Source organism: Eschrichtius robustus, chromosome 9 (assembly GCF_028021215.1).
Source record: "Eschrichtius robustus isolate mEscRob2 chromosome 9, mEscRob2.pri, whole genome shotgun sequence".
In the NCBI taxonomy this organism is placed as follows: Eukaryota; Metazoa; Chordata; class Mammalia; order Artiodactyla; family Eschrichtiidae; genus Eschrichtius; species Eschrichtius robustus.
The window spans coordinates 31,470,783-31,497,435 of record NC_090832.1 but is presented as its reverse complement, the minus strand read 5'-3'; the positions used below and the strand labels follow the sequence as shown (position 1 = coordinate 31,497,435).

Genomic DNA, 26,653 nt, shown 5'->3' with positions numbered 1-26,653 from the left:
GTTGCAATTTAAATGCTTGCTAACCACTAAATCTTTTCATAGTTTTCTTCAAGATGAGACTTATTTTAGCAGAACTGTTCACAAGTTTTGTTTTATATTTAGTTAGAACAGTAAGGTTATTGGTAATACATCTTCATGACTGAATTTCTTCAGCAGTGAGGGAATATGTATTGGAAGTCAATAAATTTGAGAATATAAATAACTTCTCTTATCATGATTTTCATTCATTGTCAAAAGGTTAACTCCGATTACTAGTAAAATTAGTAGAACTTTTTCGTCTTCTTACTTCCAGCAAGTACCTTATGCCAATTTCAGGTTTCTACTTGTGGGTTCACCTCCACTCCACACCGTCCCACTTCTGAGAGCTCAGACGCTGAAATTCTCTTCAGAGTCCGTAACTTCTGTTCTTCTTCCTTCCTCACTCCCTCCCCCATTCCCACTCCTTCATTCTCTCGATCCTTCACTTCTCACAGTTCTCCATCCAGATACCCATGTTCACATGGTCCTAACCCTCCCTGGTCAGCTGTTGCAGTCACACCTTGACTCTCTTGTTCCCTTTTCTGTTTCCCCTCGCTTCCTATCTCCCCATGCCATGTTATCTTTTCACCCCACTCCTCCACTCCCACTCCTGGAATTAGAGGCCTCTGGGTCTTATTACAAACAATTCATGATCTCAGTAAGCTGGGCCCCCAGAGCTGGAGGGTCTTTTCACTCTTCCATTATTGACTCCATCTCTGTTGTCCCTACTGATTTGCTGCCATCCTTCACGTGGCATCTCCTAAGCCCCCTTCATCACTTCAGAGCCCCACCTTGGCTTCCTCACTCCCCACAGATGCTTCTTACTTACAGAAAAGGATTGAAGGGCTGCTTCTAACTTCCTACGGCTGCCCCTCAGCTTTTTTTGGTTTTTGTATCTTTAAGCCTTCTTCTCACCCACCTATCTCTGAGGCTAATCCCCTGAGAGTATTTTATTGTATAATTAACCTGACTGTTTAAGCCAGTTTCTTATAATGAGCTTAGGTTGTTTCTGGTTTTTTTGTTTTTTGTTTTTAAATACGAACAGTTCTGAATTAAACATCCTTGGATATATATATATTATTATGTTATATACTATATTATTGCCCACTTGTGAGAATACAGGCAGTGCTAGCTTTGCATGGTTCTCTGACATGTACAATTTCAGTTCCCACAGTTTAATTAAATAACACCAGTCTCCCAACAACATGGTTCAAATTTCAGTAACTAAGACTTATTGACTGTGAGTAATTGCATAAAGTACAATCTTTGCTACTAGCTTTTTCAGTCCACAAAACACTATGCAAATAGCAGATGCATATCATGGTCAGTGACCAGTGTCACTTCTTTTAAAGTGTGTCAGTGATTGGTTACTATGCATCTGTTGGTCAGTTCAGCACAGACAGAAAAACAAGTACTTGTGTTGCTTTTTTATCTGCCAGTGGTAGACCTACATCACATTTTATAGAAATGAATAATTGAAAGAGGGAATTGGCTGATAAAGTGCAGTTAAAAAAAGAAAAGTGATAATGCCGGAAATGAAATTCAGATCAAATGTAAATGGGGTTATGGAAGAGATAGCTGACTGTGGGTAGGCTAACACTGCTGCTGTTCAACAGACTCTAGATATACAGCCAAAGGAACTTAGTGACAGCGAATTTATTGACATGAGAAGCATGGTTGTGAGGAAAAGGATAAAGATGTCCCAGAGGAAGTGACAGTGATACAAAGATTCATATTAATGGAACTTTTGGAGATATTTCATGATATTAAAAGTACAAAGGTTAAAACGTTGGAAACTTATCTAAACTTAGAAAGGAATATGACAATTTGCCAAGGCATATAAAAGATTCTCACTCTGTATTGTGAGAAGTAGATAAAGCACTGTTCAGACTATTCTTGATAGGTTTATTACAAAGAAATAAAACTTTAATTTTCCATGTTTTAAATTACAGGATACTAAATACAGATTAGTTTTACTATTTTTTCATTTCCCTATATATTTATAATTGACAGTAAGAGAGTTTTTATTGTTTTTGATAGATCCTTTAGAATTACTCTTCCATAAGTTTGTGTTAGTTTACACCACCATTAAAGGCTTAGGAGAATCCATTAGTACTCTTACGACCTTGTTCTATTTGCCATTCTTTACTTATTTGTTCAAGCTCTTCTTCTGATGGCTCTTTATTTTAATGGACATATATACATTTAGATTTTTGATTTCCTAAAAAAAGAACCTGACCTAGACCCTGTTGTATTTTAGATCCACTGTACTTTCACTTTTCTTTCCTTTACCTTTGTTTTCTTTTGAAATGAGTTAAACCTGCTTCCTCAGTTTATTTGCCATTCACTTCCTCTTTAGTTCTGCAGTCCCTTGACAGTAGGCATGCTGAGGACAGAGGTCATGTCTCTTTTATTACTGAGGACCCAGTACCTAGACTACAGATCAGCATACAGTCAATACTCAGTATGTTTTATGTGAGGGAATGAGTTCAGAAAACATAAAAGCCTCTACCCACCACCCACCCTGTCCCATTCACCCATTCCTCCTCTCGTTAGTATCTCTTCATCTTGGCTTTGGGGAAATGCCACGCCACCTTTCCATACTGTGTCCATTCCCTTTTTCATATTCTTGGTTCCAGCCAAAGTAGTCTGCTCATTATTCATCTGCCACCTCCCATATGCCTTCCTTCCTGCAAGCCTTTCCTTATACTGGTTTTTCTCTGCTCTGCCCTCTCTTCCCTTCCATCAGCTCTGCCTGGCAATATCATGCCGTCATTTCCCCTTTTCAGAGTCCAGCCCAGAGGCTTCCTCTATGAAATCTTTTCTGATCTCCTTCTCACCAACCACCCCAGCCTCTCTTCTTTAAACAACTATAGAACTCTGCAACTAGAGTCTACCAAATATGAGCCATTTGTGCTGTTGCTTTTGCCTTTTCCCAAAAAGTAGAAGCTCCCTGGGGGATCTCTTATTCTTTCCTTCAATGCATAATATAGTCTTTACACATAGTTGGTGCTCAGTGCATATTTTATTGAATTGTCCTGAAATGTGACATTCCAGAGAGCTGCCAAGGGAACTCCATTCCACTGAAAAATATTGAGGACTATTTTGTAGATTATTCTGCTCCTTTTTTTTTTTTTTTCTAACTCACAAATAAACTTCTGTCATTGTTCTTAGGAGTTATATGGTGTAATCACTGACACCATATTAACCAAATGATCTAGTTAAAGTCAAATGTCAAAGTCCAGAATAGTGGAGAATGAGAAAGTTGCAAAATGTTAGAGCTGGAAAGATTTTTAGGGATCCAAGGAGTCCAGCCCTTTAATTTTATAAGTGAGTAAATTGATGTCTGGAATGTTAAAGTGACCTGCTCCAAATCTCTACACAACCAGTTTGTGGTAACATTTGGGTCCGGGATGTAGTCATCCAATCCTGTCTGTTGCTCATTCCCACAAGCTGTCACAGTGAATATGAGAATAGTGTTTAGGTTTGTGTAATTAAACTGTTAGAAGAGGCATCTGATATTCTCATATTGCCTTTTATGGATTAACAAGTAGAAAATTGTTAGGTTTCTTTTTTCCCTACCTTAATTATTATACGTTTTTGGACTGGATTCATTTACATCAACTGGGAAATTTCTGGCAACATTAACCTAGGAAGGCATAGATTTGTTTGCTAATTAAGTAAACTTTTTGTTGAAGTATGACGTACATACAGAAAAGTACCTGAAGCAAAAATGTGCGGTTTGAATTTTTCCAGCGTGCACACATCAAGTGACCAGCACCAGATCAGGAAACAGAGCAGCACCAACAAGTTTAGAAGTATTTAAAGAAATAAAACATTTGAAGAAATAAAAGGGCTTTGAAACTACATCATTTTTGTTTTCTCTCCACAGGTATTGTCAGTCTGTGTGTTAACGACAATCCTTGGTTGTATATTTGGGTTGAAACCAAGCTGTGCCAAAGAAGGTAATTAGTGTGTGTGTTTGTGTGTGTGTGTAGGGGTACTAGTCAGCCTTTTTTAGAATGTGATTGAGATAAGCGTTATGTCCTAATCCCTTGAGTACTCCATAGACAGTGCAAATTTGATGCTGGTTTGAGCCTTTTTCTTGAAGCTCTTTTATTATTTTAGACATATACTATTTTATTTACTTGCAGAACTTCATCCCAAAACGATGAAGAGGGGCTATGATCAAAAAACCAACCAACCAAACAAGCAGAAAAACCTCAAAACAACAAAAAATAAAGAACAAAGACACAAACAAGCAGCTGGCTGACAGGTTCTGCTGCTGTGCTCCTGGAGCCTGTCTCCCTGACTTCCTCCAGTGACTCCCAAACACTTTTTCTGCCTAAGGAGTTAGGTGCTGGAGCAGCCCTTGAGGTTACTAGGTAACCAATTAGCATCCCTGGGCAACCAGAAACTTATCCTTAATGCTTATAAGTCTTTTAAAATTGCAGACATTTCAAAGCAACAGTGATATTTTTAAGCTTATACATATATATATATATATATATATATATATACATTTTTTTTTATTGAGTGCAGAAATCTAGCCAACACTGACAAGATTACTATGAATAATAAAACTATGAATAACAGTACACTGTAGCAGTCATTATTTTGGCTCTGAGGTAGTTTTTATTTTTTCCCTGTTAAAATCATTGATGGTCTTCCTAGGGAATTTGGTTTTGAAAATTGAACAAATCCTTCTGTTCAACTATTCTGTAATTGTAATATTAGTCATTTAAAAAATTTTAGTGATTGTTAAGCTGTCATTTATTGTTGAAATGAATGAAATGTAATTTTATATATTTAGTCAGCAACTATTCAGAGCAAACTATCAATGTTTAATAAGATTAAAAAGCTATAGACTTTAGTGTTCACCTATGTAGCCTTTAGACACAAAGTAATTCCCCTTGAGTTTAGTTTGGCATGTAAAAATAAAACCGAATGATTGAAAACAGCAATTTTAATCTAAACTCAACATGGAATGCATATTATTTTTTAAATGACTAGGAACATATTAGTGAGCTCCAAGTTATAGCTATTATTATAATAGCTTTCCCCCCCTTGGGTCAGGAAAGTTAATATTTTTGATCCTAGGAATTATTATTGTCATTTCATGTCCTTAAAATTGCCTAGTTTCCCAGTGTTAAATGAGAGTTAAACTCTGTGGCAGTGTCTTCTTGGGTCAGGAGACCATTGCAGTCAAGAGCTAGGATTATTCATTTTTTTCTTTTGGACTTCCATTATTTTATAAGTGGATTTTTTTCTTACCATCCTGATTTTTAGTAATCCAATAAAAACCTAGCTTATTCTAGGTAACTAGTAAAGAGTTATAATGTAAAATTGTTTTTAATGAAAAGTATTTTCCTTCCATATCTGCCATTTATCCATTTAACAAAAACTTATTAGTGCCAGCTCTAGTCAAGGCTCTTGCTAGGCACTAGGGATACAGTGAAGTGGGTAACATCCCGATGTGGTCTTTGTTCTTAAGAAGTTTGTGCTCTAGGGTGAGACTGGGATATTAACCAAATGATCTAGTTACAAATGAAAGTAAGTGACTGAGATGAAGGATAAGGTTTTATACAAACTTAAGAAAAGGAAAAAGGACCTAGACTGGGAGTTTGGGAAAGTTTCTCAAAGGGAGCAGGCTGGATCTGAAGGCGCAATGGATGTTTTAGGTGATGGTGGGAGATGGGTCCCGCAGAACATGTTCTGTACAAACACATTACTTCTTTACACCAGACTGAGAATGATGTAAGTCAGGTATTCTCTGTCTTTCTGAAATATTCATAGATTATCACTTTTTAGAGAACTCTGCATAAAATCTTAAGAACAAGGTCTTCTTATTTTTCTTTTCTTTATTATTCAAAAGTATTTAAGTTTTATTACCCCCAGTAGGGTTTATAATATATAAAAGAAAAAAGTCATCTTTTTTTCCTATGGCAAGAGATAAAATTGCAAACTCTATAAGGTTACTGCCTTCTGTTTGTGTTACTTTCTACATGTATTTGTGAAAAGATTCTTGGTTAACTTCATTGCCCACCCCATCTGTGTTTTCTAAAACAATATTTGAACCTGACTATAACTAACTTAGGTGTATTAATTGATGTTTGCTTTGTAATTATATAAAGATTAGAAACATCTAACTCCTTCAATATTTTCAGTTAAAAGTTGCAAGGGTCGCTGTTTTGAGAGAACATTTGGGAACTGTCGCTGTGATGTTGCCTGCGTTGACCTTGGAAACTGCTGTCTAGATTACCAGGAGACGTGTATAGAACCAGGTAAAAATATGCAGGGGAACAGATGGAGTCATGGGCCTTGGTAAAAGAGCAAAGAAAAGTTCTGCATCTTTTAGGTATGTGATTTACCTAACCCATTTGAGATTTTTAAAAATTTGGCTTTTATATTTTCTGAGAGAAAAAACATTTACATATTTTGCCTTGTTAAAAGTTTTATGGATAGCAAAACTGCCTGTTTTTAATGTATGCTGACAGCCTATGTAGGCTAATTTGCATTTCACCTAAGTTCCAAAAGGCTGCTTAAAATATATGAATATTTCTATGGGCTTATTAAAGCAAGAGTTCTTAAGATGTCCACTTAAACTTCAAAGTAAAACCATCAGACTATGGAAATTTTCTCAGTTTGATTTGGTCTTCTCTACGTATGACATGGAATAACATTTAAATGAGAGCGAGCCAGGTTTAGATTAAATTTTGAGAACTCTGACAATGACTGGTGGAAGAAGCCAAGATGGACGTGGGAGTTGTATAATAAGAATTATGTTTGCTTACATTTTAAAACGATGAGATTCCGGCTTTTTAGTGAATAGTCATTGCTGCCTGCATATTTTCTCTTAGTTCAGATTTACCACTGTGGTGGCAGGTTCTGTGACTGACTAAGGGTTAGAAAATGGTCCATTGTCTCTTCATGGATCATGTTCCAGAGGTATTTCTGTATTCACTTTGGACATGTTGAATTTGGACCCTGAAATGTATTATGTTGATACTTGTTTCTAGAACGGATATGGACTTGCAGCAAATTCAGGTGTGGTGAGAAAAGGTTGTCCCGAAGCCTCTGCTCCTGTTCGGATGACTGCAAGGACAAGGGCGACTGCTGCATCAACCATGGCTCCGTGTGCCGAGGTCAGGGGGTCATGCCCTTGCCGGGTTCACGTGCAGGCTTACATCTTCCTAGGTCCTAGCGGGGTTTAGCACAGATGTATTTTTTACATTAGAAGTCATAGTTATTGACCAACCATATTGGCTGAAAAAATATTTTAAAAACATTGTATTGTAAGGAAAATTTCAAATATATATACCTGAATAGAGAGAATATGTGATGAAGCTTGCGTCACCCAGCTTAATAATTACCATTATCTAACACGGCCAATGTTGTTTTATCTGTAGTCACTCACTCTCCTGCTACAACCCCCTCGTGTTATTTTGATATTAGCTGCATATTTAACGCTGTACTTGTGGAAAGATCACTTTTGCGGTCCTGGCTGACTATATAACAGGTTCCTTTATAGTAAGTGAGGACGATGTCTGCTGTGCATTGAGAGAGTGGACGTGAAGTTAGTGCATAAGATTCTGTGTAAACTGATGTTATTATGATGTCTCGTCTAGGTGTTAACGGGGTTCCTTGAAATTCTTTGACAGAACCTGGCTCTGTATGAGAGGAACTAAGACATCAAGGATTTAATACCAGAAGATTTTGTTGGGTGGATAGAAGCAGGGTTGTAAATTTTGGCTGAAAATATTAACAATTTGAAAATGGAAAAGGTGCCTTCAAGTTCTCCCAAATACAGTAGTATGTTTTAGTCTTGCAATCATACATTCATTTTTTAATTCCTGATATCAGCTAACTTTTATTTTGAAACAGAATAACTCCCTTTATTTGTTTTGTTTCCCTAGAATCATGTCCCATATTATCTATGTATCTGTTAACGTATTTTGTTTTTGGAATCTGTCCTAATGTGTCTCACAAGCATCACAATCATTGTTTCTATTGAGTGTGTTTAACTCATTGTACTTCTTGAAAATGTTTTAGGTGAGAAAAGTTGGGCAGAAGAAACATGTGAGAGCATTAATGATCCACAGTGTCCAGCAGGGTAAGATTATATTCTGAGATACTAATTTTTTTTAGGAGTACCATTTTTTTCTCTTTCCAAATAAAAATAATAATTATTCATTGGTTCAGTAAATATTATTTTTAGTTAAGCCTTCTTTTGGCACTGGTGGTATAGAGATGATTATGGCATGACTCCCCACTCTGGAAGCTAGTGGAAAAAAGAGAGGTCATGAATATTTAGTATTCATGAGTGTTGGGTGAAAGTATTTGTGTTTTCCTTCTTAGGAAGGAAGGATCTTTACATTCATTTGAAGTTTTTCAAGTTGAACTTATAGTGAATTACTTTACAGCTTCTTTTTATTTTTTTTGTGTTTTGGTTCATTTATATATTTTTGGGATAACATGTCTGTGAGAAGATGTTACATAATTTTTATAATTTATACTTGTTAATTTTGTATTTAGAGTATTTTTACAATACCTTATGTTTACAAGGTCATCAAAAAAAATTTGTGTGGAATTCAGAAGGTAGAAATTTGGTGACAGTATTAAACATAATTATCTTTGCTCCACTTGAACAGAGATATATGAATTCAAATTCATATAATTTGAATTATTAATCTTCAGGAATATATTTTTATGTCTTTAAAATAATGATTTTTCCAGACTGTTAAACATTTTAAAGCTGTATTTTAGCTTACTTATGTATATAATTTATTTTTGTTTTTTAAATATGTATTTTTGTTTTCTGTTGGATGGAAGAGTTCTTTTCTGTTTAAAACAATAGTAATAACAGCAGCAAAAACTAAACCCAAAAAATTCCAACAGAAGAGACTTTTTTCAAAGAGGACTTCTCATATATCCTAAGATGTCTGTTAAGTCCAAGGTATATTGGAAATTTTACACTTAATGAATTTTGAATCTTCCTTTTCTTCTGAACATTGACTATTATTTTCCAATTGTAATGTTGACTCTGTTAGTGGAAAATATAAGTCCTCCTTTCTTTACAAGAAGACCATATTTTAGGACACATTTTATTATACTGGAAATTATTATACCCGTATATTTACCTGGAGGCCCAGCAAACTGTTTTTATGTTTTCTGTTGATTGAATAGAAATAATTTTATACAGACATGGACCATTGAGACTATATGCAGCTGATTCTGCAGAGTCTCCCAACAGAACTATGGTACAAATACTAGTTAGTGGAAATTATACACAAATTTCCTCCTTTTTCCATTTGTGTTTGGGTATGAGAGTAAGCTGGGGAGGCAGTAGAGTTGGAAAAGGCAAGGTAAGGTAAATCTTTGTGCTCAGATTTTTAAATTACTGAGTAAACTTTCAGTGGAAAGTTTTTTCATGGTTATCCAATGATATACGACTTTCCTACTCTCTATCAGATGTCATTAGAAGCTGCAAAATTTCTGAACCATGCCTGTTTTGGTGTAGCCACGGAATGGTTGTCCATAGTTATTCTCTTTTGCTGAGTATATCATTACACATGTTTTTTTGCTTCCCTCTTTGGATTTCCATACCACACATGTAAATCTGTGTGTGTTTGTGTGTGTGTGTGTGTGTATGTGTACCTTCATTGTTTGTTCATTTCTAGCTTTGGATCATTTCTTTGTTGTTTATGTATTTAAATGTAGTAAATACCTCACCAACTTCTCAATTAAATATTAATATCTTTTAAATATGGTAAACTTAAAAGCTAAATATTGTATATAATTTATGTGATATGAGATACTATCTATTAGGTTCAAGTAGAGACAATATCAGAAAATGCTTTTACAGGAAAAAAAGTAGTGGAAACAAGAACATAATTTAGAACATGCTGTTTGTTAACATTTATTCTCTTGCAAATTGGGAAAATATTATTACATTTTAGCTGCTTTTGGTCTAGCTTTTGGAATAGCAGGAATCATAAATGATGGTCTCTGTATGGTGGCTCAAAATGGTATGAGTGCTTAATCAGTACTATTTGATGATATATATAATAAAATATAAAAGCATATATATGAATATAGATGCTTACAAAATATTCTTTATGAGGATGTTTGTTGAGCTTGTTAGTTTACCTTAGATTACATATCAGCCTCAGTGGAAAATCTTCACGGATCTGTGTCTTCTTTCTTCTTTAAACAATTTTTTTTTCTTTCTTTCTCATTATCCAGGTTTGAAATGCCTCCTACCCTCTTATTTTCTTTGGATGGTTTCAGGGCAGAATATTTACACACTTGGGGTGGACTTCTTCCTGTTATTAGCAAGCTGAGTGAGTAACTTCAGAGTTTACTATTGGAGTGCCACAGTTTCAGTGAGATAGACCAAGGAGGGAGTCATTTTTTCAAAAAATACTGGCAGAATCTGTTTTACTAAACTCCTCTATTGCAAAAGAGTTAAACCTAATGATAAGGAACTAGTATTTAATATTGTAATTGTTCTGAAACTGCCTTTTAAATAATTCTGAGATAATAGTAGTTATTTTAGGATTTTTATCCCTTGGTGATAGATGTAGCTATAAGGATGAGATAAGATATACTTTTTTTTTTCTTAGACTTTTGGATTCCTTTTATGGACAAATTATTTATATATTTATCTAATATGTATTACATCTTAAAATAGCATTTCAAAAACTGAAGGTATTTCTGCTGTGTTTCTAGTAGTGTAGATATAGAATATTTGTTATTTATCTTATAGTATCGTGTAGCATCCTTCCAACTTCTTTACCTCAATAAAGCCTTAATTGATTATTGTATAAGTTACTAATGCAATAGTAGAATAGTCTTTTCTTAGTATTAATGCCAAAGTTTTAAATCACATTAACCACCAGTAATATGGGCATCACTTGTATCATCATTGTTACTGAAAAAAGAAAAAATTAAATATAGGTATAAAAACTGTAGAACATTGCTTGTTATCAGTGATCAGTATTTAAGTAGCCACAGTGTAATGCTGGACTGAACTAGAAGTAAGTAAATACACTGTTTTGGTGTTCTTCTGGAGCTCTGAAACATTATTTACTGGACTTGAGTATATGAGGTTGGTTTAAACATCACAGCCACTCTCAGTAAATACATAGGTTTGTTTATTGTACTTCTATTGTAACAAGCGAAAATAATATTTGGAGAACTTTTAAAAATTTCAGTTTTTAATTTCTCCCGGGAAGAAAATAGTTTTTATAAATAATCATTTGACATAAAAAGTCTTTAGCTGGGAGCTTGCATGGGCAAGGAAGACTCTGTTCTTACCAGCCAAGCTCATGAGCTTTGAGGTTTGAATATGGCCCTTTGTTATCATCAGGTGGAAAGTTTGTTTCCATAGCACCAAATATGAGTTCAGAACCTGAGTTCAGAATTAAGGAGCTGTAGGTACCTATATATGAAGTTGGAAGGAAATCAATACACAGTTAGACTAAGTCCTCTCTTTGGGTAGTTGGAGAATGTAGTTTGTAATTCTGAACTATTTGGAAGGCAGTGAGATAGATAGACACGTGCCAATCTGAGGAATATTTTCAGGCAATGGGGTATTAATATGCTAGAATCATTAGTTAGGTATTCCGTCGTCAATGGTAGAGGCAGAAGAGGAATGTGACGCTAGGGCTAAATCAGGAACAGTTTGACTTCTGTCCTTTCTTGTACTTGCCGCCAGAAGATGCTTTTTATCTTTAGAGCAGTGTTGAACTTATCTGGAGTTAGCTAGATTGGATTTTTGGGGTGGGACACTGTCATCCCGGCTACTGCTTCATTCTTGTTTTAATTTTGCAGATTTAGCTACTAGTGCAGTTTTTTGTTGTTAAAATATAACTACATCTTATAATTTAGTATGTTACCACCAAGTAGTAGCAGACAAAGATCTAGCAAGAATCATTATGGTCCATCTGGAACTTAATGTTATTGATAGGTATGGGATAAGTATTTCATTGGCTTAACAATTTTGTTTAATGATTTTCTAACTAAGAGAAAAACTAACTCTTAACATTGAATTCGAATCCAAAATGTTGCTTTGTAATTCACCCTGAATTTTTATATGGTTGTAAATCCCTTCTGGGTTCATTTTTTAGTACTATTTAGAAGTCTGTGGTACCAAAGCTAAATAAGGGAAACAGATTGTTAGTTGTATTTAATAACAATATTTAATTTTTTTCCCTTGTAGAAACCTGTGGAACATATGCTAAAAACATGAGACCAGTATATCCAACAAAAACTTTCCCCAATCACTACAGCATTGTCACAGTAAGCTCTGCATTTCAACTTTTATATGTTCACAGAAGTGAGATGTAAGTGTAACATTTTTCAAGACAATAAGTAGATCTCAGATCAGAAAAAAATAACTTCTTTTTCATTGTGTAGTTAAGCAAGGAAACCTAGGTTCTGGTCTTAGCTTTTCTACTAACTAGTTGTGGCCTTGGGCAGGTCACTTTACCTTCTGGGTCTCCATTTCCCATCTGTGAAAAGAGGTGACTAAAGACTCCAAGAAATGATTTCTTGGTTCCCTTTCAATTTAAGAGTCTCTGATTCTTGGGTCCTGTTTTTTCTGATTAGTTTTTATCTTACTTTATTTGAACCCCAGACTGTCTACACTCACATGTTCTCAGCTGTCTTTCCAATCATCTTGATGTATGAGACTAAGCAAGCCACTTTGCCTGACTTTAGGTAGGATTACAGCTCTATTTTTGTTTCACTCAAAGTTTGCAGATTTAATTTGAATCCAGAAAAAAAAAGTAGAATTCATTAGGCCTTAGGGTTGAAGCCAGAGAATTAATGCTTTAGCTTGTGTTGGTACAAGCTATTCTTGGACCCACCCAAAAAGGAGTTTGTTCTGCAGAAATGTTTCACTGAGCAATGCAAAAGGACAACACAGTAGTTTTTTCAAAATTAGGCTGCTTCTTTATATAGAACTTCATCCATATCATTCCTAATTTATTTTCTCCTATTACATAAATTAAAACACAAATACTCCATAAAATCTTGAGTGGTTGGTTGTGTTTTAACAATATCCATTGTTTTGTTCTTCTCTCCTTAAGCTGGGTTAAGTTCCGTGTAGCTTAAGTTGTCTATTTCTCTTTGATGATTTTGTTCTGTAACTTTAAAACTTGCATAAAACTTGTATTTTATATTTTTTAGGGACTTTATCCAGAATCCCATGGCCTCATTGACAATAAAATGTATGATCCCCAAATGAATGCTTACTTTGCACTTAAAAGTAAAGAGAAATTTAATCCTGAGTGGTACAAAGGAGAACCAGTGAGTTGTTTGTTTTCGCTATTAAAATTATTTTTATTATTCTCATCTGTTTCTATCAGAGTAAAATACCAGATTCCCTGGAGCTTTTAATAACTCATTTAATTTACTATGTTTTGTGCCATCCTTATGCAAACAGAGATGAATTCAGGTAACTCTAAATATAGCTTGTATCATTATGTAGTTTATTCCAGAGTGGGGTTTGGGTTATGCTGAGCCAATTTTCTTTTCTGCTTGATTTTACCTTATTGTCCTAGTAGCGAAGAGCAGTAGTCTGGGGGTAATATTTTGATCTACACAAAGCTAACGGTTTCTACAGGTGTAAACTTTGACTTTGTTTGCATTTGTTAACTTAGAAGATTCTCTCTGATTGTGAGTTAGATGTGTTCTCCTTTTGAGTTTTTATAAATTGCCACGACAATTCTATAAGGTCTATTTGGATAGTCTTGATATTCCTCTTGGGGGGAGAAGAGCATTTGCAAGTTATAAATTCAAATTTTAGCTCTGACATTTAAAGCTGTGTGACTTTGGGTAAATTATTCTTTCTGTGCCTCAATTTTCTCATATCTGTACTGTAAATAATACTGTAAATACTGTTAACTACCTCATAGAGTTATTGTGATGATTAGTTGAATTAATAATCTAGGATGCTTATAGGAATACTATTTAGAACTGTAATTGGCAATAATAAGTGCTTAATAAATGTTAGTTACATAAGCAAAAATGTCAGTATGTTAAAGATATGTATATTTGTAAATTTTTCTTTTCTTTTTCCTTTCATGAATTTTTCTTCTTTTAAGAAGGAACCTATTAAGTAGAAGTATGACTATAAAAGTTGCAGGAGTTATCAACTGTTCATATTTTTTAGGTTAATTTAATTTCTGATTATTTAATTTCTCTTTGCTGCTGTTCAAAGTCATATTACATTGTTATTTTGTAGTCTAACTGCTGGAGCTTATTAATGTCAAAAACATTCTAACATTTGGGAGGAAAGCATTGGTGTTGCATGAACACATGGTTTCCTAAGAAATGAATGCTTGCATAATTTCCTAACTTTCCTTCACTGGCTTCCCCAGATTTGGCTTACAGCTAAATATCAAGGCCTGAAGACGGGCACATTTTTTTGGCCAGGATCAGATGTGAAAATTAATGGAATTTTCCCAGACATCTATAAGATGTATAATGGGTATGTATAGCTGTACTTTTTCTAGGACCTATAACATAGAACTGTTTATTTTCTTATCATAGCCTGAGTTCTAGCGTTTGAATGATATGTTGTTTGAAAAATGAGACCTGTCAGAATAAGAACTCTGTCTCAAAGAGTTTTAGATGGATGATAGATAGACAGTAAAACTATGACGAGTTTTTTCCTGGAGGTTTTCTAGAAAGCACTGGTAACATGTTAGAATTTGCATTCAGATCTTTGGGCAGGAATAAGAATTGAAGTCCTGGTGAAAGTAGAGGTCCTGCACATTTTCACTCTAGGGAGAAAGAACGAGGAGAAGGAAGTGAAAGTATTAAAGGGACACAGGTAGGAGTGACTCTCTGGTATCTGGAAATATTATTTAAAAGAAGATATTAATGGCACCCCTGGATTTGCATTTTCAAATTACTTTGTTAAACGTTCCATTTAATGTGAGAACTGATTGGAGTGACCTCCCTGTGATATTCAAAATCCATGAGGTACCACGAAAAAAACAGAAACTTTTTTCTGGAAAACTCTCTTTGGATCATTTTAGGGAGAATAGCAAAATAATTTTGTCTTTCACTTGGGAAACTTATGTCATAAAATCAATACGATAATGTATTTGAGGGACGAAAGGAAAAGTTCATAAATTCCAAACAAGAAATGCATAATGATTTTCTTTGGTGACCTTATGCTGTTGTTTATTCCTTATGGTTCACACGAGCAACTTGTTATTTGCCGTTAATTTCATTCCATAGATGGTTATTGAGATTCTATGTGCCAGGCACTGTGCTAGGCCTGGGGGATTTGAAGAGTAGTGATATATGTTCTCTGGCTTCTCAGGGTCTGATAGAGACCTTCTCAAGGTACAACTAAGTGTACTTGGGGTTGGGCAAGCACTCTGATGGAGACCTGTAAGCAAAATCCTGTGCCCACAGGAAGGTGTCATTAATTCTGCCCAGAAATTGTTGCCTGGAGAACTGTCTGCTCATTAGGTGTCCACTTCCCAATTTTACTAAGAGTCGTCAATGAGTGAGTTCTTCATGAGGTCCTCTTTGAAGAGTGTATTGACACATGGGTTATTCATGCCTTAGCAATTGCTATTCTCGGGTCCAGGAGTAAGATCCTCAGGTGGAGTATAGGAAGCAAATCCTTTAAACCTGGCTACAACTTGCATATGTGAAAAATTTAATGTTTGTTTCTTTGTCGGGAAAACAATTTTAAGTTTTCAGGTGAAACTCTTACATTGCTTGGAACACATTTGATGCCTTGAATTGTTTTAGTCTCTCTGAATGCAATTTTCAGTGAGACACACATTTATATCTTAAACCCAAACAGTTGTCACAGATTCGTTTTCATTTTATCTTTCATATTAGTTCAGTACCATTTGAAGAAAGAATTTTAGCTGTTCTTAAGTGGCTGCAGCTTCCTAAAGATGAAAGGTATGTAGACGATTAATTTCTGTCATAAAATACTCCTTTGTTTTATAAAAATGCCAGAATATTTTAAATAGACGACAGGAAAACTTTGCTATTGGCTATGATGTTTTATATCCAAATGAACTCTTTAGTGCCCTATTACAGCCACATTTTGAAGAACTCTAAACATGTAAATTATTTCTCAGCAATTTTAGAAATGTTACCCCAGTGTTGTATAACCTTTATTCACTATCAGTTGTTGAATTATTCTTTCTATTCTGTTTTACAATGTGTTCGTAAAATATTACATTTTGATACTGTTTGATTTAGACCACACTTTTACACTCTGTATTTAGAAGAACCAGATTCTTCAGGTCACTCTTATGGACCAGTCAGCAGTGAAGTAAGTACATTTTTATCAGTGATTACGTCATTAAACCTGGTAATATCTAACTGAAACTTGCTTTGAAGCAGGTTTCTAGACCATTCTATAGGAATCCATGATTTCTGGAAAGAGTGAGTATTAAGAACAGTTCTATTAAACCAAAAGATGCACTTTAATCAAAAAGAGTTGGAAGCATTGATTTGTTTTACACTATCTACAGTGCTAAATTGAACCAATGATGAGTTAAATTCTATATTTTCAATGTCAAATGAGACCTGTCACACTCCACCCTTTGTACTCTTTCCATCAAAACCGATCTCCAGTAACTTCAGTGTAGTTAACAACCCACATGCCCTTGCTTTGATTCTGTCCTTCAGCTAAGTAGAAATGCTCCTTCTTAGAGGTGGGAGATGTGTGGCCGTCAATGCGGCCATGTCATAATTAGGCAAATGGAAGTTTCTTGTAGTTCTTATCTTGGTTTGAACAATTGGCCAGATGCTAGTATAATTTTTATTCTTTCACTACTAAGACCCGTGTCTAGGTCAGTTTGGCTACAAGTAAGTCTAAGGATCATTTTGTAATTGATTATCAGATCACATAAGTTTTAAGACCAGTGCTATTTTTTCTATTCACTAAAGATTTACCAAAGTACCTGCTTTTCTCTTTCATCTTCATTCAAGGTCGAGCCCGTCGCTTTTCAAATCATATTCATCAATTTATAAACTCAGTTAAACGCTAGTATTATTGGCTCGTCGAAACCCACTTTATCTTCATACTTAAAAATTCCAATCCATGTTGCTTGGATATCTTTGAGTGAAAGAAAGATCATGTTGAAAGAGCTTGTTTCATAATACAGTGAAATACACAGACTATAGATAAAGGTTAGACTGTTTTGATACAGTACCGAAAACACAGGCAAAACTGCACAAGAATTTGCCTCCGGTGGTTTTGCCCGGAGAGAGGAGGAGAGAAGAGCCAGAGGTAATTTGCCAAAATCATGCGCCCTTCTGTGTCCTTGTGATATTCATATGCAAAATAATACAGTTTGTATGGAAACAATGGGTTGTATTCCTAGAAGTTCTAATTTTAAAAAATTAAGTACATAGAACTATAAGAAGCATTTCATGAATACTTTTAACTGCGTGACATGAGATTGTTTCCCTTTCTTAGGTCATCAGAGCTTTGCAGAGGGTTGACAACATGGTTGGCATGCTGATGGATGGTCTAAAAGAGTTGAACTTGCATAGATGCTTGAACCTCATCCTTATCTCAGATCATGGTAACCTGAATTTGCATCATTTTTCCTTCAGGTTAAATGGTGCCCCCAGAAGTTTACTCGATTGATTATTGTTTTATTATTTCCTCTGACTTTTATAGTTAATTCTTTCTTTTAAATGTGATTTCTTGTAGAAAGCCTTTAGAAAATACTACATTAAATGCAAATCACAAGTGAAACGTAGAATTCACAGAAACCTAAGAGCCTATTAAGCACAATGCACTCATCTCCTGATTTGGGGAGGGCTTACACCAGGAATTTGGAGAGTTAAAACAATTTTTTTAACATTAAATTTTGGTAAATCTACTCTCAAAATTTTAGGTGTAATTTGAATAGATTATTATGTGCTGCTTCTGTTTTCTCTAGCATGATAAAGCTGACTTTTAAAAGCAGTATGTATTAATTTTGGCAATATTTTAAGTTAACTTTTACTTACTGTGACCTTTAGAACATGTATGTGTATAGCCTTGGGACTGTAAAAGCGATGTATATACAAGAAAATAGGAAAGAGGTTCTTTTTGTTTGTTTTTTGTTGTTGTTATTATTGTTTGCTTCAAAAATAATTATTGAAAACTATTTCTAGAAACAGTCCTAAGAAGCTGTATCCTAAAGAAGCCCCCAGTCCTGGAATGAGGTTGAGAGTTTTATACTCATAGTTAATATGCTAGGTGATTCTGAGAAAGTAACTACGCTTTCATATTCAGTCTAAAACTGTGATATTCCTCATCACTCACATAAAGATATTGTAATATATAAATAAGAAGAAACACTAATTTTGGATGAAGGAAAGGGAAAAGATTTTTTTTTAAGTGACGTGGTAGATATACATGAAATTCTGTGTCTTACCTATTAGATGTTCAACTGTCATGAGTGCTGACCTCATGTTTATTGATTTAAATTCTGGAAGTAAAAGAAATTCTGTCCTACATGTTAAATGTTTTTTATTATAGTTGTAACATGTTTGGGGATTTTTTTCTCCTAGGCATGGAACAAGGCAGTTGTAAGAAATATGTGTATCTGAGTAAATATCTGGGGGATATTAAAAATGTTAAAGTTATATATGGACCTGCAGCTCGATTGAGACCCTCTGATGTACCAGATAAATACTATTCATGTAAGTGTATCTCTGTGCTAATTTTGAATATGATTATATTCACAATACATTCCTCAGAATCATTATGTCTCTAAATTAAAGGGGATCAATTAATTTCCTTTTCATGATTAAATCTCCAGAGCTGATCTTTTGCACCCAAAGGGATTTTATGGAACTAGATGGGAGGGCACAAGTCTAACCGCTTATCTGTTATTCATGGCTAAGAATATTATTTGATGAACTTGGTACAATTTTATGTTATTGTTGTGTCTTTTGCTTGTGTTGGGTTCAAGATCACTTGTACTAGAAAAATAAAAACTTAAGAGAAAAGTTCAGTTACATTTATTCAACTTTGATTAATGTCATTTCATTAAAATAATTTACAGATGTTATAGGATAATATTCCATTATGAGGAGGAATGCTGGCAGAGATGATTAATTCTATAAGCAACTAATTTCTGTTCTCAGAAATGACTTTCTTAAACTATTCCAAAAAACAATGAGAAAGTGTTTTTTGAACAGAGAAGAAGAAATTTCACATTCTCTCTTGACCCCATGTTGTACTCAAACTAAACTACCAAGAAATTTTAAATATTCATTCTTTTGAAAGTCAAGCCTATTTCAGAACTGATTGCACCTCTATTGTACCCCTCTTTGATTACCATCCTTGGTAATTCTCAAATACTAAGGGCAGTTTTGTTTATCTTTTTGTTACAATTACCTTTGAAATGGAAAGAGAAAAGAGCTTTTCTGGCAGTCATCAGCATTGGATTAGGTTTGGGTATATGCAGTGCTATATGTTTCAGTAGATACTGTTGAATGTTCATGAGAAGAAGTAGATTTCCCTGCAGGAAAATAGTTATGCCAGTATATTAACATAGTAACCCAAAGCACAGACTCTAACTTGTACAATAACAAGTTTTAATTAGTGTTTAAAAAATTTATTAAAGTAGTACATGATTGTTACAAAACCTGTTATAAAACTATACAGGCAATGGCAGTCCCCAGAGATGTTTAGGATAGGATGGCCAAGCTTAGCCACACCCTTATCTCAATTAGGCCCCTAAGTTTCCCACTTTAAAGTAAAAATTACATATCTCTGTATCTACATTCATACATTAAAATATATATACAGTACATATTCTTTTATCTGGATAATTTTCTCAAACTTATGTAAAGTATAGCTAAAAGAATCGTAGGGAGCTAGGCAGTTACTGTTTGCAGCACAGAGTACACTAAGTAAGTACACTGTGGGCTTGCTGTGCAAATTCAGTTTCAAAGCTCTTCTACTTGCCCTCACTTCTAAATTCCCCTATGTCCTTATTTGGAAATTCTGGAATTATCCTTGAATATCAAAGTATGTAAAAAGTAATAGTTTTCCACCCTAAATCCCCCTAATTCACAACTCAGTTCCTCTCTCTAGAGATAAATACTTAGATTTGGGATGTGTCTTCCCAGGTATTTGCTATGTATATGTAAAACACATTCATTTTTATTTTTACAAAGTGACATTATACAGGATCTAGATGGGTGGATAGAGGGATGGGTAGATATTTGGATGCATGGACAGATAGAGAGACAGATGGATGTATAGGCAGATGGACAGGCAGATGGATGAATGGACACACATGTGAATGACAGATGGATGGATAAATTGATGTTCTATAACTTGCCTTTTCACTTGACAATAGGACATAATTTCACAGGCATGGTGGTAGTAGAGGTTGGTTGGTTCCTAAAGATCTGTCTTATTCCTGTCAATGGCTAGTATATAATAATTGAAATCAATGGTCCCCAACCTTTCTGGCACCAGGGACTGGTTTTGTGGAAAACAATTTTTCCATGGATGGGGAGAGGGGATAGTTCAGGTGGTAATGCGAGCAATGGGGAACAATGGGGAGCGGCAGATGAGGCTTTGTTCACTAGCCCGCCGCTCACCTCTTGCTGTGCGTACCCAGTACCGGTACGTGGCCTGGGGGTTGGGGACCCCTGATTTAAATGATCTGTTTGAAACCAGCTTTGGTATTTAAATATAGGGTTTGAGTCTGACATTATATATTTTTTGTATTATTTTTATTTCTAATGGTAACATACCATTCAACTATTAATTCTTATCTTTGCCCCCCTTCAGTTAATTATGAAGGCATCGCCAAAAACCTTTCTGTGAGTATCTTTTTTCCCCCATTACTTTGTTATTACTAGTTTTGTATAAAATATATTTAGAAGAAAGTTTCAGTATTTGTTCTTGGGATTGTAGAATTTAATCTAATTTTTTGAGTATCTGGGCCAACATTTAAATGCTCTGTAGTTTTTAAAGATCTTTAAGGACAAACCCCAATAATGTAGGTTTTTTAAATTTTAAGAATTTATTTATCTATTGACATTGTTAAATTTATATGACAGTACAAGAAATAACTGAAAACAATAGAAGGGAAAACCCTATAGCTGTACTACCATAAACACTGTTAGCATTATGATATATTTTCTACCAGTCTTTCTTATGCCTATTTTTTAAAATAAGTTTTTGTCCTAGTGCTGATTTATTATCTATGCTACATTTTTTTACTTGATAGAAAATTCTTACAATTTTAAAGAAAATTCTTAAAATTGTTATAAGAGTGTTTGAAAATATGATCATCAGTAGTAACACAAAGGCAAACTAGTGACTCAATCTAAGCATCCCGGGACTCTTATGTAATAATTATGATTTTTCTATAAAAATAAGAACATTCAATAGTTGGGAATATTCAACTTGTACTTTATATAGGTAGTAAGAACTCAGTTTATTTGCATCTGTGACTTATTGGGCATACTGATTAAATGTTTGTGAGAAAAAATTCATATGGCATTAGAAAGCAATTTCAAGGGAAGTTTACACTTAAGAAAATATGGAAATAATGGTGTTTCTTTGCCTTCTACAATTTCAGTGCCAGGAACCAAACCAGCACTTCATACCTTACCTGAAACATTTCTTACCCAAGCGTTTGCACTTCGCCAAAAGTGACAGGATTGAGCCCCTGACATTCTATTTGGACCCTCAGTGGCAACTTGCATTGTAAGTTCTGACAATCTCCCAGGTAAACTTAGCTTGATCTTGTAGTAATTCAAGGTAACCATTGGGCCCTTTCCAATGATGTCGTTATATGAAAACTACAAATATGATTCTCTTCACTCTATCCCAGGGTCTCTCAACCTTGGCCTATTGACATTTTGGATCAGATAATTCTTTGTGGTTGGGGAGTTGTCCTGTCTGTTGTGGGATATTTGAAAACATCCCTGGCTTCTACTCACTAGATGAAAAAACACCTTTTCTATAGTTGTGACAACCAAAAATATCTGCAGACATTGCCTGAAGCCCCCTGGGGAGGGGAGTCACCTCCAGCTGAGAACCACTGCTCTGTCCCCTCACATCTGTCTTGATTATTTCTTATGCTCCACATTTGTGTAACCACTTGCCATTGTATGTCTTCTGCATGTTACAGTTTTGCCTAATAATACCTTCAGAGTCTAACAAATAATTGGCAAAACTCTTTATAATAATGAGCCATTACCTTCTTCATTAGACAAAGCTGTTTTTTCATTCTTGTTATCCTAGTCCATTAATAAACCTCAGTTTATTGGTGTGTTCAGCAAAGTTTTTGGATGGTTCGTATTGTTAATATCTCAAAACTTGATCATTAACTCTGTATGGTTGCCAGGAAGCCAGGGCTGATAAATACCTCTGTCCAGCAAAACGTAAGCAGGGAACCAGAATTCAGTCAACAGAATTGCACTGTCTCTCATTTATTAGAGAGCTGTGCTTTCAGTGTTTAGCAAAAGAATATGAAAGAAGAGGAGGTCCTTACCTTCATGGGAGAACTAATATTAGTGAGCATCTACTGTGTTCTAAACATTTCTTTAGTACAAACCATTTAATTTTTATAAACCCAGCATGACAAATTGAAACCACGAGAAGATAATTAAATTGCCAAAGTCACAGCTGAGTAAATATTATGGTTAGGGTTCAAAACCATGCTAATGGTTTTCTCCTTTATACCGTATTGCTTATAATTGATTCGTCTACAAAATGAAAGATAAACGTGGCTGCCCCTTAATGCTTTTCAAAGACAAGTGGTTTTATTTACTTTTTTTTTGATTTGCTTAACAATAGTTACTTATTTTTGATCAAAGAATATTAAAAAGTGTACAAAAGTATTAAAGAAAAATATTGAATATTAAAGAATAGTTACTCTTTATTAATGGAAATAATGTCATGATTGTCAGTTTTGCTTTATGAATGGACTTTACATTGTTAATTTATATTATGTGAAAATTAGGAATCCTTCAGAAAGGAAATATTGTGGAGGTGGATTTCACGGCTCTGACAATGCATTTTCAAATATGCAAGTGAGTAAACCTAGTATACAGTAAAAATTATAGTTTATATCTGAAGAAAAAACTGATATATAAAGTTTTAGACTTAAAATCATAGACTGTCATTATATGTCTCGAATGAGAATTAATGAAGCTTTTAGTTTCATATAGCTGTTTTATTTGGACATTAAATAAATTAATAGAATTTTGTTAAATATTTATATTCATATTTTATGAATGTTACTTATACCTCATACTAAATTTCTAATAATTATTTTGTATGTATTTGTGCTTCATTAAGAATGTTGCTCCACAGTAAATGAAAGCCGGTAATTTAATAGGTGAAAAGATATCATAGTTATGTTTTAAATAAAGATAATGCCGGGAATTCCCTGGTGGTCCAGTGGTTAGGACTCCGTGCTCTCACTGTTGAGGGCCTGGGTTCAATCCTGGTCAGGGAAGTAAAATCCCACAAGCTACGCAGCGCGGCCGCCCCAAAAATAATAATGCCTTCCACTTACCTAGCACTTTAAAATTTTCAAAATATACTCATAATAATTTTCTGATTTGATCCGTATGGCACTGTGTGTGGTGGGAAGAATGAGGTTTAGATCCCATTTCACAGTTGAAAAAAGATTTCATCATCATTCTGTTCTGATTGTCACGTTAGGAATTATAATGCAGTTAAGAAAAATAACCTAGATGTCCTTAGATTAAAAGTACAACAGGGGTTAAAATAATATCCTAGAAAGTCCGCTGGGCACAGTATTTTTCCACTTACCTTAATATAACCAGTTTATATATGTACAATGGGGAAGATATAAAATACCTTTTTGGTGACCAACTCCATACCTAACTGAAATGAGTAGATAAACTGTTTCTTTTCTGGCCAACGTAGGCCCTCTTTATTGGCTACGGACCTGGATTCAAGCATGGCATTGAAGTTGACTCCTTTGAAAATATTGAAGTCTATAACTTAATGTGTGGTAAGTGTGAACAGGCATCTTTTCTCCCTTCTGAACACAGAGCTGGAATAGGATTATGAAAAGTAGGTCACATGTTGGGCACCTTTCTGGAAGTGATGATATGGCAAGACAGACCCTTATATTTCCACCTTTCTTCTTCCTGACCCAGAGTCATTGAAAAAATGTGCAGAACATAATCATCTGATGACTGACCTGTTCCTTCCACTAGACTGCACAGTGGTAAAGTACAACACTCAGAGTAGGGAGGTCTGTACATCCCAAGCGCCCAGTACTTTGCCAGGTCCTGGACTTCATTAGATGACAGTTGAACCAGATCAGGGTGGAAGCCAGAGAAAAGAGTTTGGGGTTGTGAAAGGAAGGCAAAACAGGTGGATCCTCTGGTAGCAATAATAGTTGAATTGATGGCAATGTCAAGGTTATAGAAATGGAGGAGGACATATTGACTATGTTCTTAGTTTACTCTGTACCTTCCAAATTAGTACTTTTATGGTTGAGTATTGCATTTTAAATATTACTTCCTTTTTCTGATAACAATACTGGGCATTTGTAAAACCTTAAATATGTTCTAAGTATAATTATTTTAGTGAGAGCCTGTACACTTAAATGAGTTAATATATCCTAAAGCACTTAAACAGTGCCTGGCATATAGTAAGCGCTTTACTGTATAAGTGTTTGCCATCATTATTATTAAGAGCGTGAGTCTTAGACTTGGACAGAGCTGGTTTTGAATCCTAGGTCTACTCCATTAGTAGCTTGAAATCTTAAGCTAAACACTCTGGTTACAGGCATACCTTAGAGAAATCGCGGGTTCAGTTCTAGACCACCGCAATAAAGTGAAGACTGTAATAAAGCAAGTCACATTATTTTTTTGGATTCCCAGTGCATATAAAAGTTACATTTATATTATACTGTAGTCTATTAAGTGTGCAATAGCTTCTGTCTAAAGAAACAATATACATACCTTAATTAAAAAGTACTTTATTATTAAAACATGCTAACCATCATCTGACAATGTGGGGTTGCCACAAACCGATTTGTAAAAAATGCAGTGTCTCTGAAGTGCAGTAAGATGAAGTACAGTGAAACGAGGTCTGCCTGTTCTCATCTACCAAATATTGACAATAACTTATTAAATTGTTTTGAGGATTAAGTAAGAAAAATATATTAGCATACTGATTGGCATATAATAAGCATTCAACAGGAGATAACTATATTTATTGTATACATTAAAATTTAGAAATTTTTATAGAGAAGTACAGCATGCATATCAGTATTTCCACTGAGAATAGCATGGTCATAAATACTCTACAACCCAAGAGAGACAGATTTATAGTTTTATTTTAGGTAAAGAGTTAAGGACTCTTAAATAGATTTGGCTTTAAAAGATAAAATTCATAGTTCAAGTCTACTATTTATTTAGTTTTGAAATTTCTAAGTAAATCTTTATTTACCATTCTTGAAATTATGCAGATTTACTGAATTTGACACCAGCTCCTAATAATGGAACTCATGGAAGCCTTAACCACCTTCTAAAGAATCCTGTTTATACCCCAAAGCATCCCAGAGAATTCCGCTCCTTAGTCCAGTGCCCCTTCACAAGAGCCCCCAGGGAGAGCCTCGATTGCTTGTGTGATCCCTCGGTAAGTAGTCCCAAGAAGTTTAGCCCAGTGGGTATGGTTTTTTAACACCCTCTGCATAGCATATGTTGTAGAAATACATAATGATTAAATTAAAATTTATGAGTGGGAGTAAACATATATTTATTTTCAATTCCAGTGACACATGCCGACCTTTTTATTATTTATTTTTCCTGCTCCGGGTTTTTGCACTCTCACTCTATTTTTATCCCCCTGTGTCGAGACTTGATTTGGCTGTAGGCTGGGAGAGGTCTAGCTGAGTCCTGAAATGTACTGAATCCCAGAATCCGTGCTGATATCCTAGCAGTGAGGTCTTTTATGAACCAATCACAATATTCCTTTTCTAAAATACATCCCAACCTATTTTAAATTTAGAGGGAAAATATCATTTTTTGGCATGAAATGGATTTATGACACTTTTCGTTTTTTACTCCTATCTTAATATACAGTTGTTGTAAGGAGATGAAAATACATGACAAGTTATGAACAAAATTGATAGTGTCCATAAAAATGGACATTTGAGTAGTTTATCTTATGCTTTCCATTCTGTTTTAGGTTTAATTTAGACTTGTAAAAAGACTGTTAGAGTAGAGATAAGAATTATAAAGCAGCAATTACATTCTCGTTTTCGATGACTTGTGTTATGCTATGCTAGCAATTTTGTCTTTTTGCAACTATTATCCCTATTCTTTTATCTCTTCTTCAAAAAAAATAACTTTCACTTGCACAAAATGATTTTAAATTTATCTTTGTTCTGTGGTGGAATACTTAAACTGTAAAATTCATTTATTACAAAATGAAAGCGTGTTTCTCAGTCCTTAAAAATTGTATCATTAATTTTTTAGATTTTGCCAATTGTGGATTTTCAGACACAGTTGAATCTGACAATGGCAGAAGGTAAGGCATGCTTAGTCTTGAGCCTGGGATGTGGAAGCAAGCTTTTTCTCAACAATGTGAACCACAGAATTAGTTTTTGGGTCATTGTTTGAG

General features: G+C 34.7%; 1 protein-coding gene across 1 annotated transcript in view; it reads left to right on the top strand.

The window, feature by feature from the left end:
• The window catches only part of ENPP1 (ectonucleotide pyrophosphatase/phosphodiesterase 1), a 67,313-nt gene that overhangs the window by 28,358 nt on the left and 12,302 nt on the right, over positions 1-26,653 (top strand). The window contains exons 2-19 of the mRNA XM_068550980.1: positions 3,911-3,983; positions 6,186-6,302; positions 7,038-7,163; positions 8,071-8,131; positions 10,264-10,361; positions 12,242-12,321; positions 13,213-13,332; positions 14,406-14,515; positions 15,892-15,957; positions 16,264-16,336; positions 17,489-17,597; positions 18,577-18,708; positions 20,819-20,850; positions 21,615-21,742; positions 23,004-23,073; positions 23,939-24,026; positions 25,497-25,666; positions 26,509-26,560. Coding sequence (XP_068407081.1) covers positions 3,911-3,983; positions 6,186-6,302; positions 7,038-7,163; positions 8,071-8,131; positions 10,264-10,361; positions 12,242-12,321; positions 13,213-13,332; positions 14,406-14,515; positions 15,892-15,957; positions 16,264-16,336; positions 17,489-17,597; positions 18,577-18,708; positions 20,819-20,850; positions 21,615-21,742; positions 23,004-23,073; positions 23,939-24,026; positions 25,497-25,666; positions 26,509-26,560 — 1,705 coding nt within the window. The remainder of the gene's footprint in view (positions 1-3,910; positions 3,984-6,185; positions 6,303-7,037; positions 7,164-8,070; positions 8,132-10,263; positions 10,362-12,241; positions 12,322-13,212; positions 13,333-14,405; positions 14,516-15,891; positions 15,958-16,263; positions 16,337-17,488; positions 17,598-18,576; positions 18,709-20,818; positions 20,851-21,614; positions 21,743-23,003; positions 23,074-23,938; positions 24,027-25,496; positions 25,667-26,508; positions 26,561-26,653) is intronic.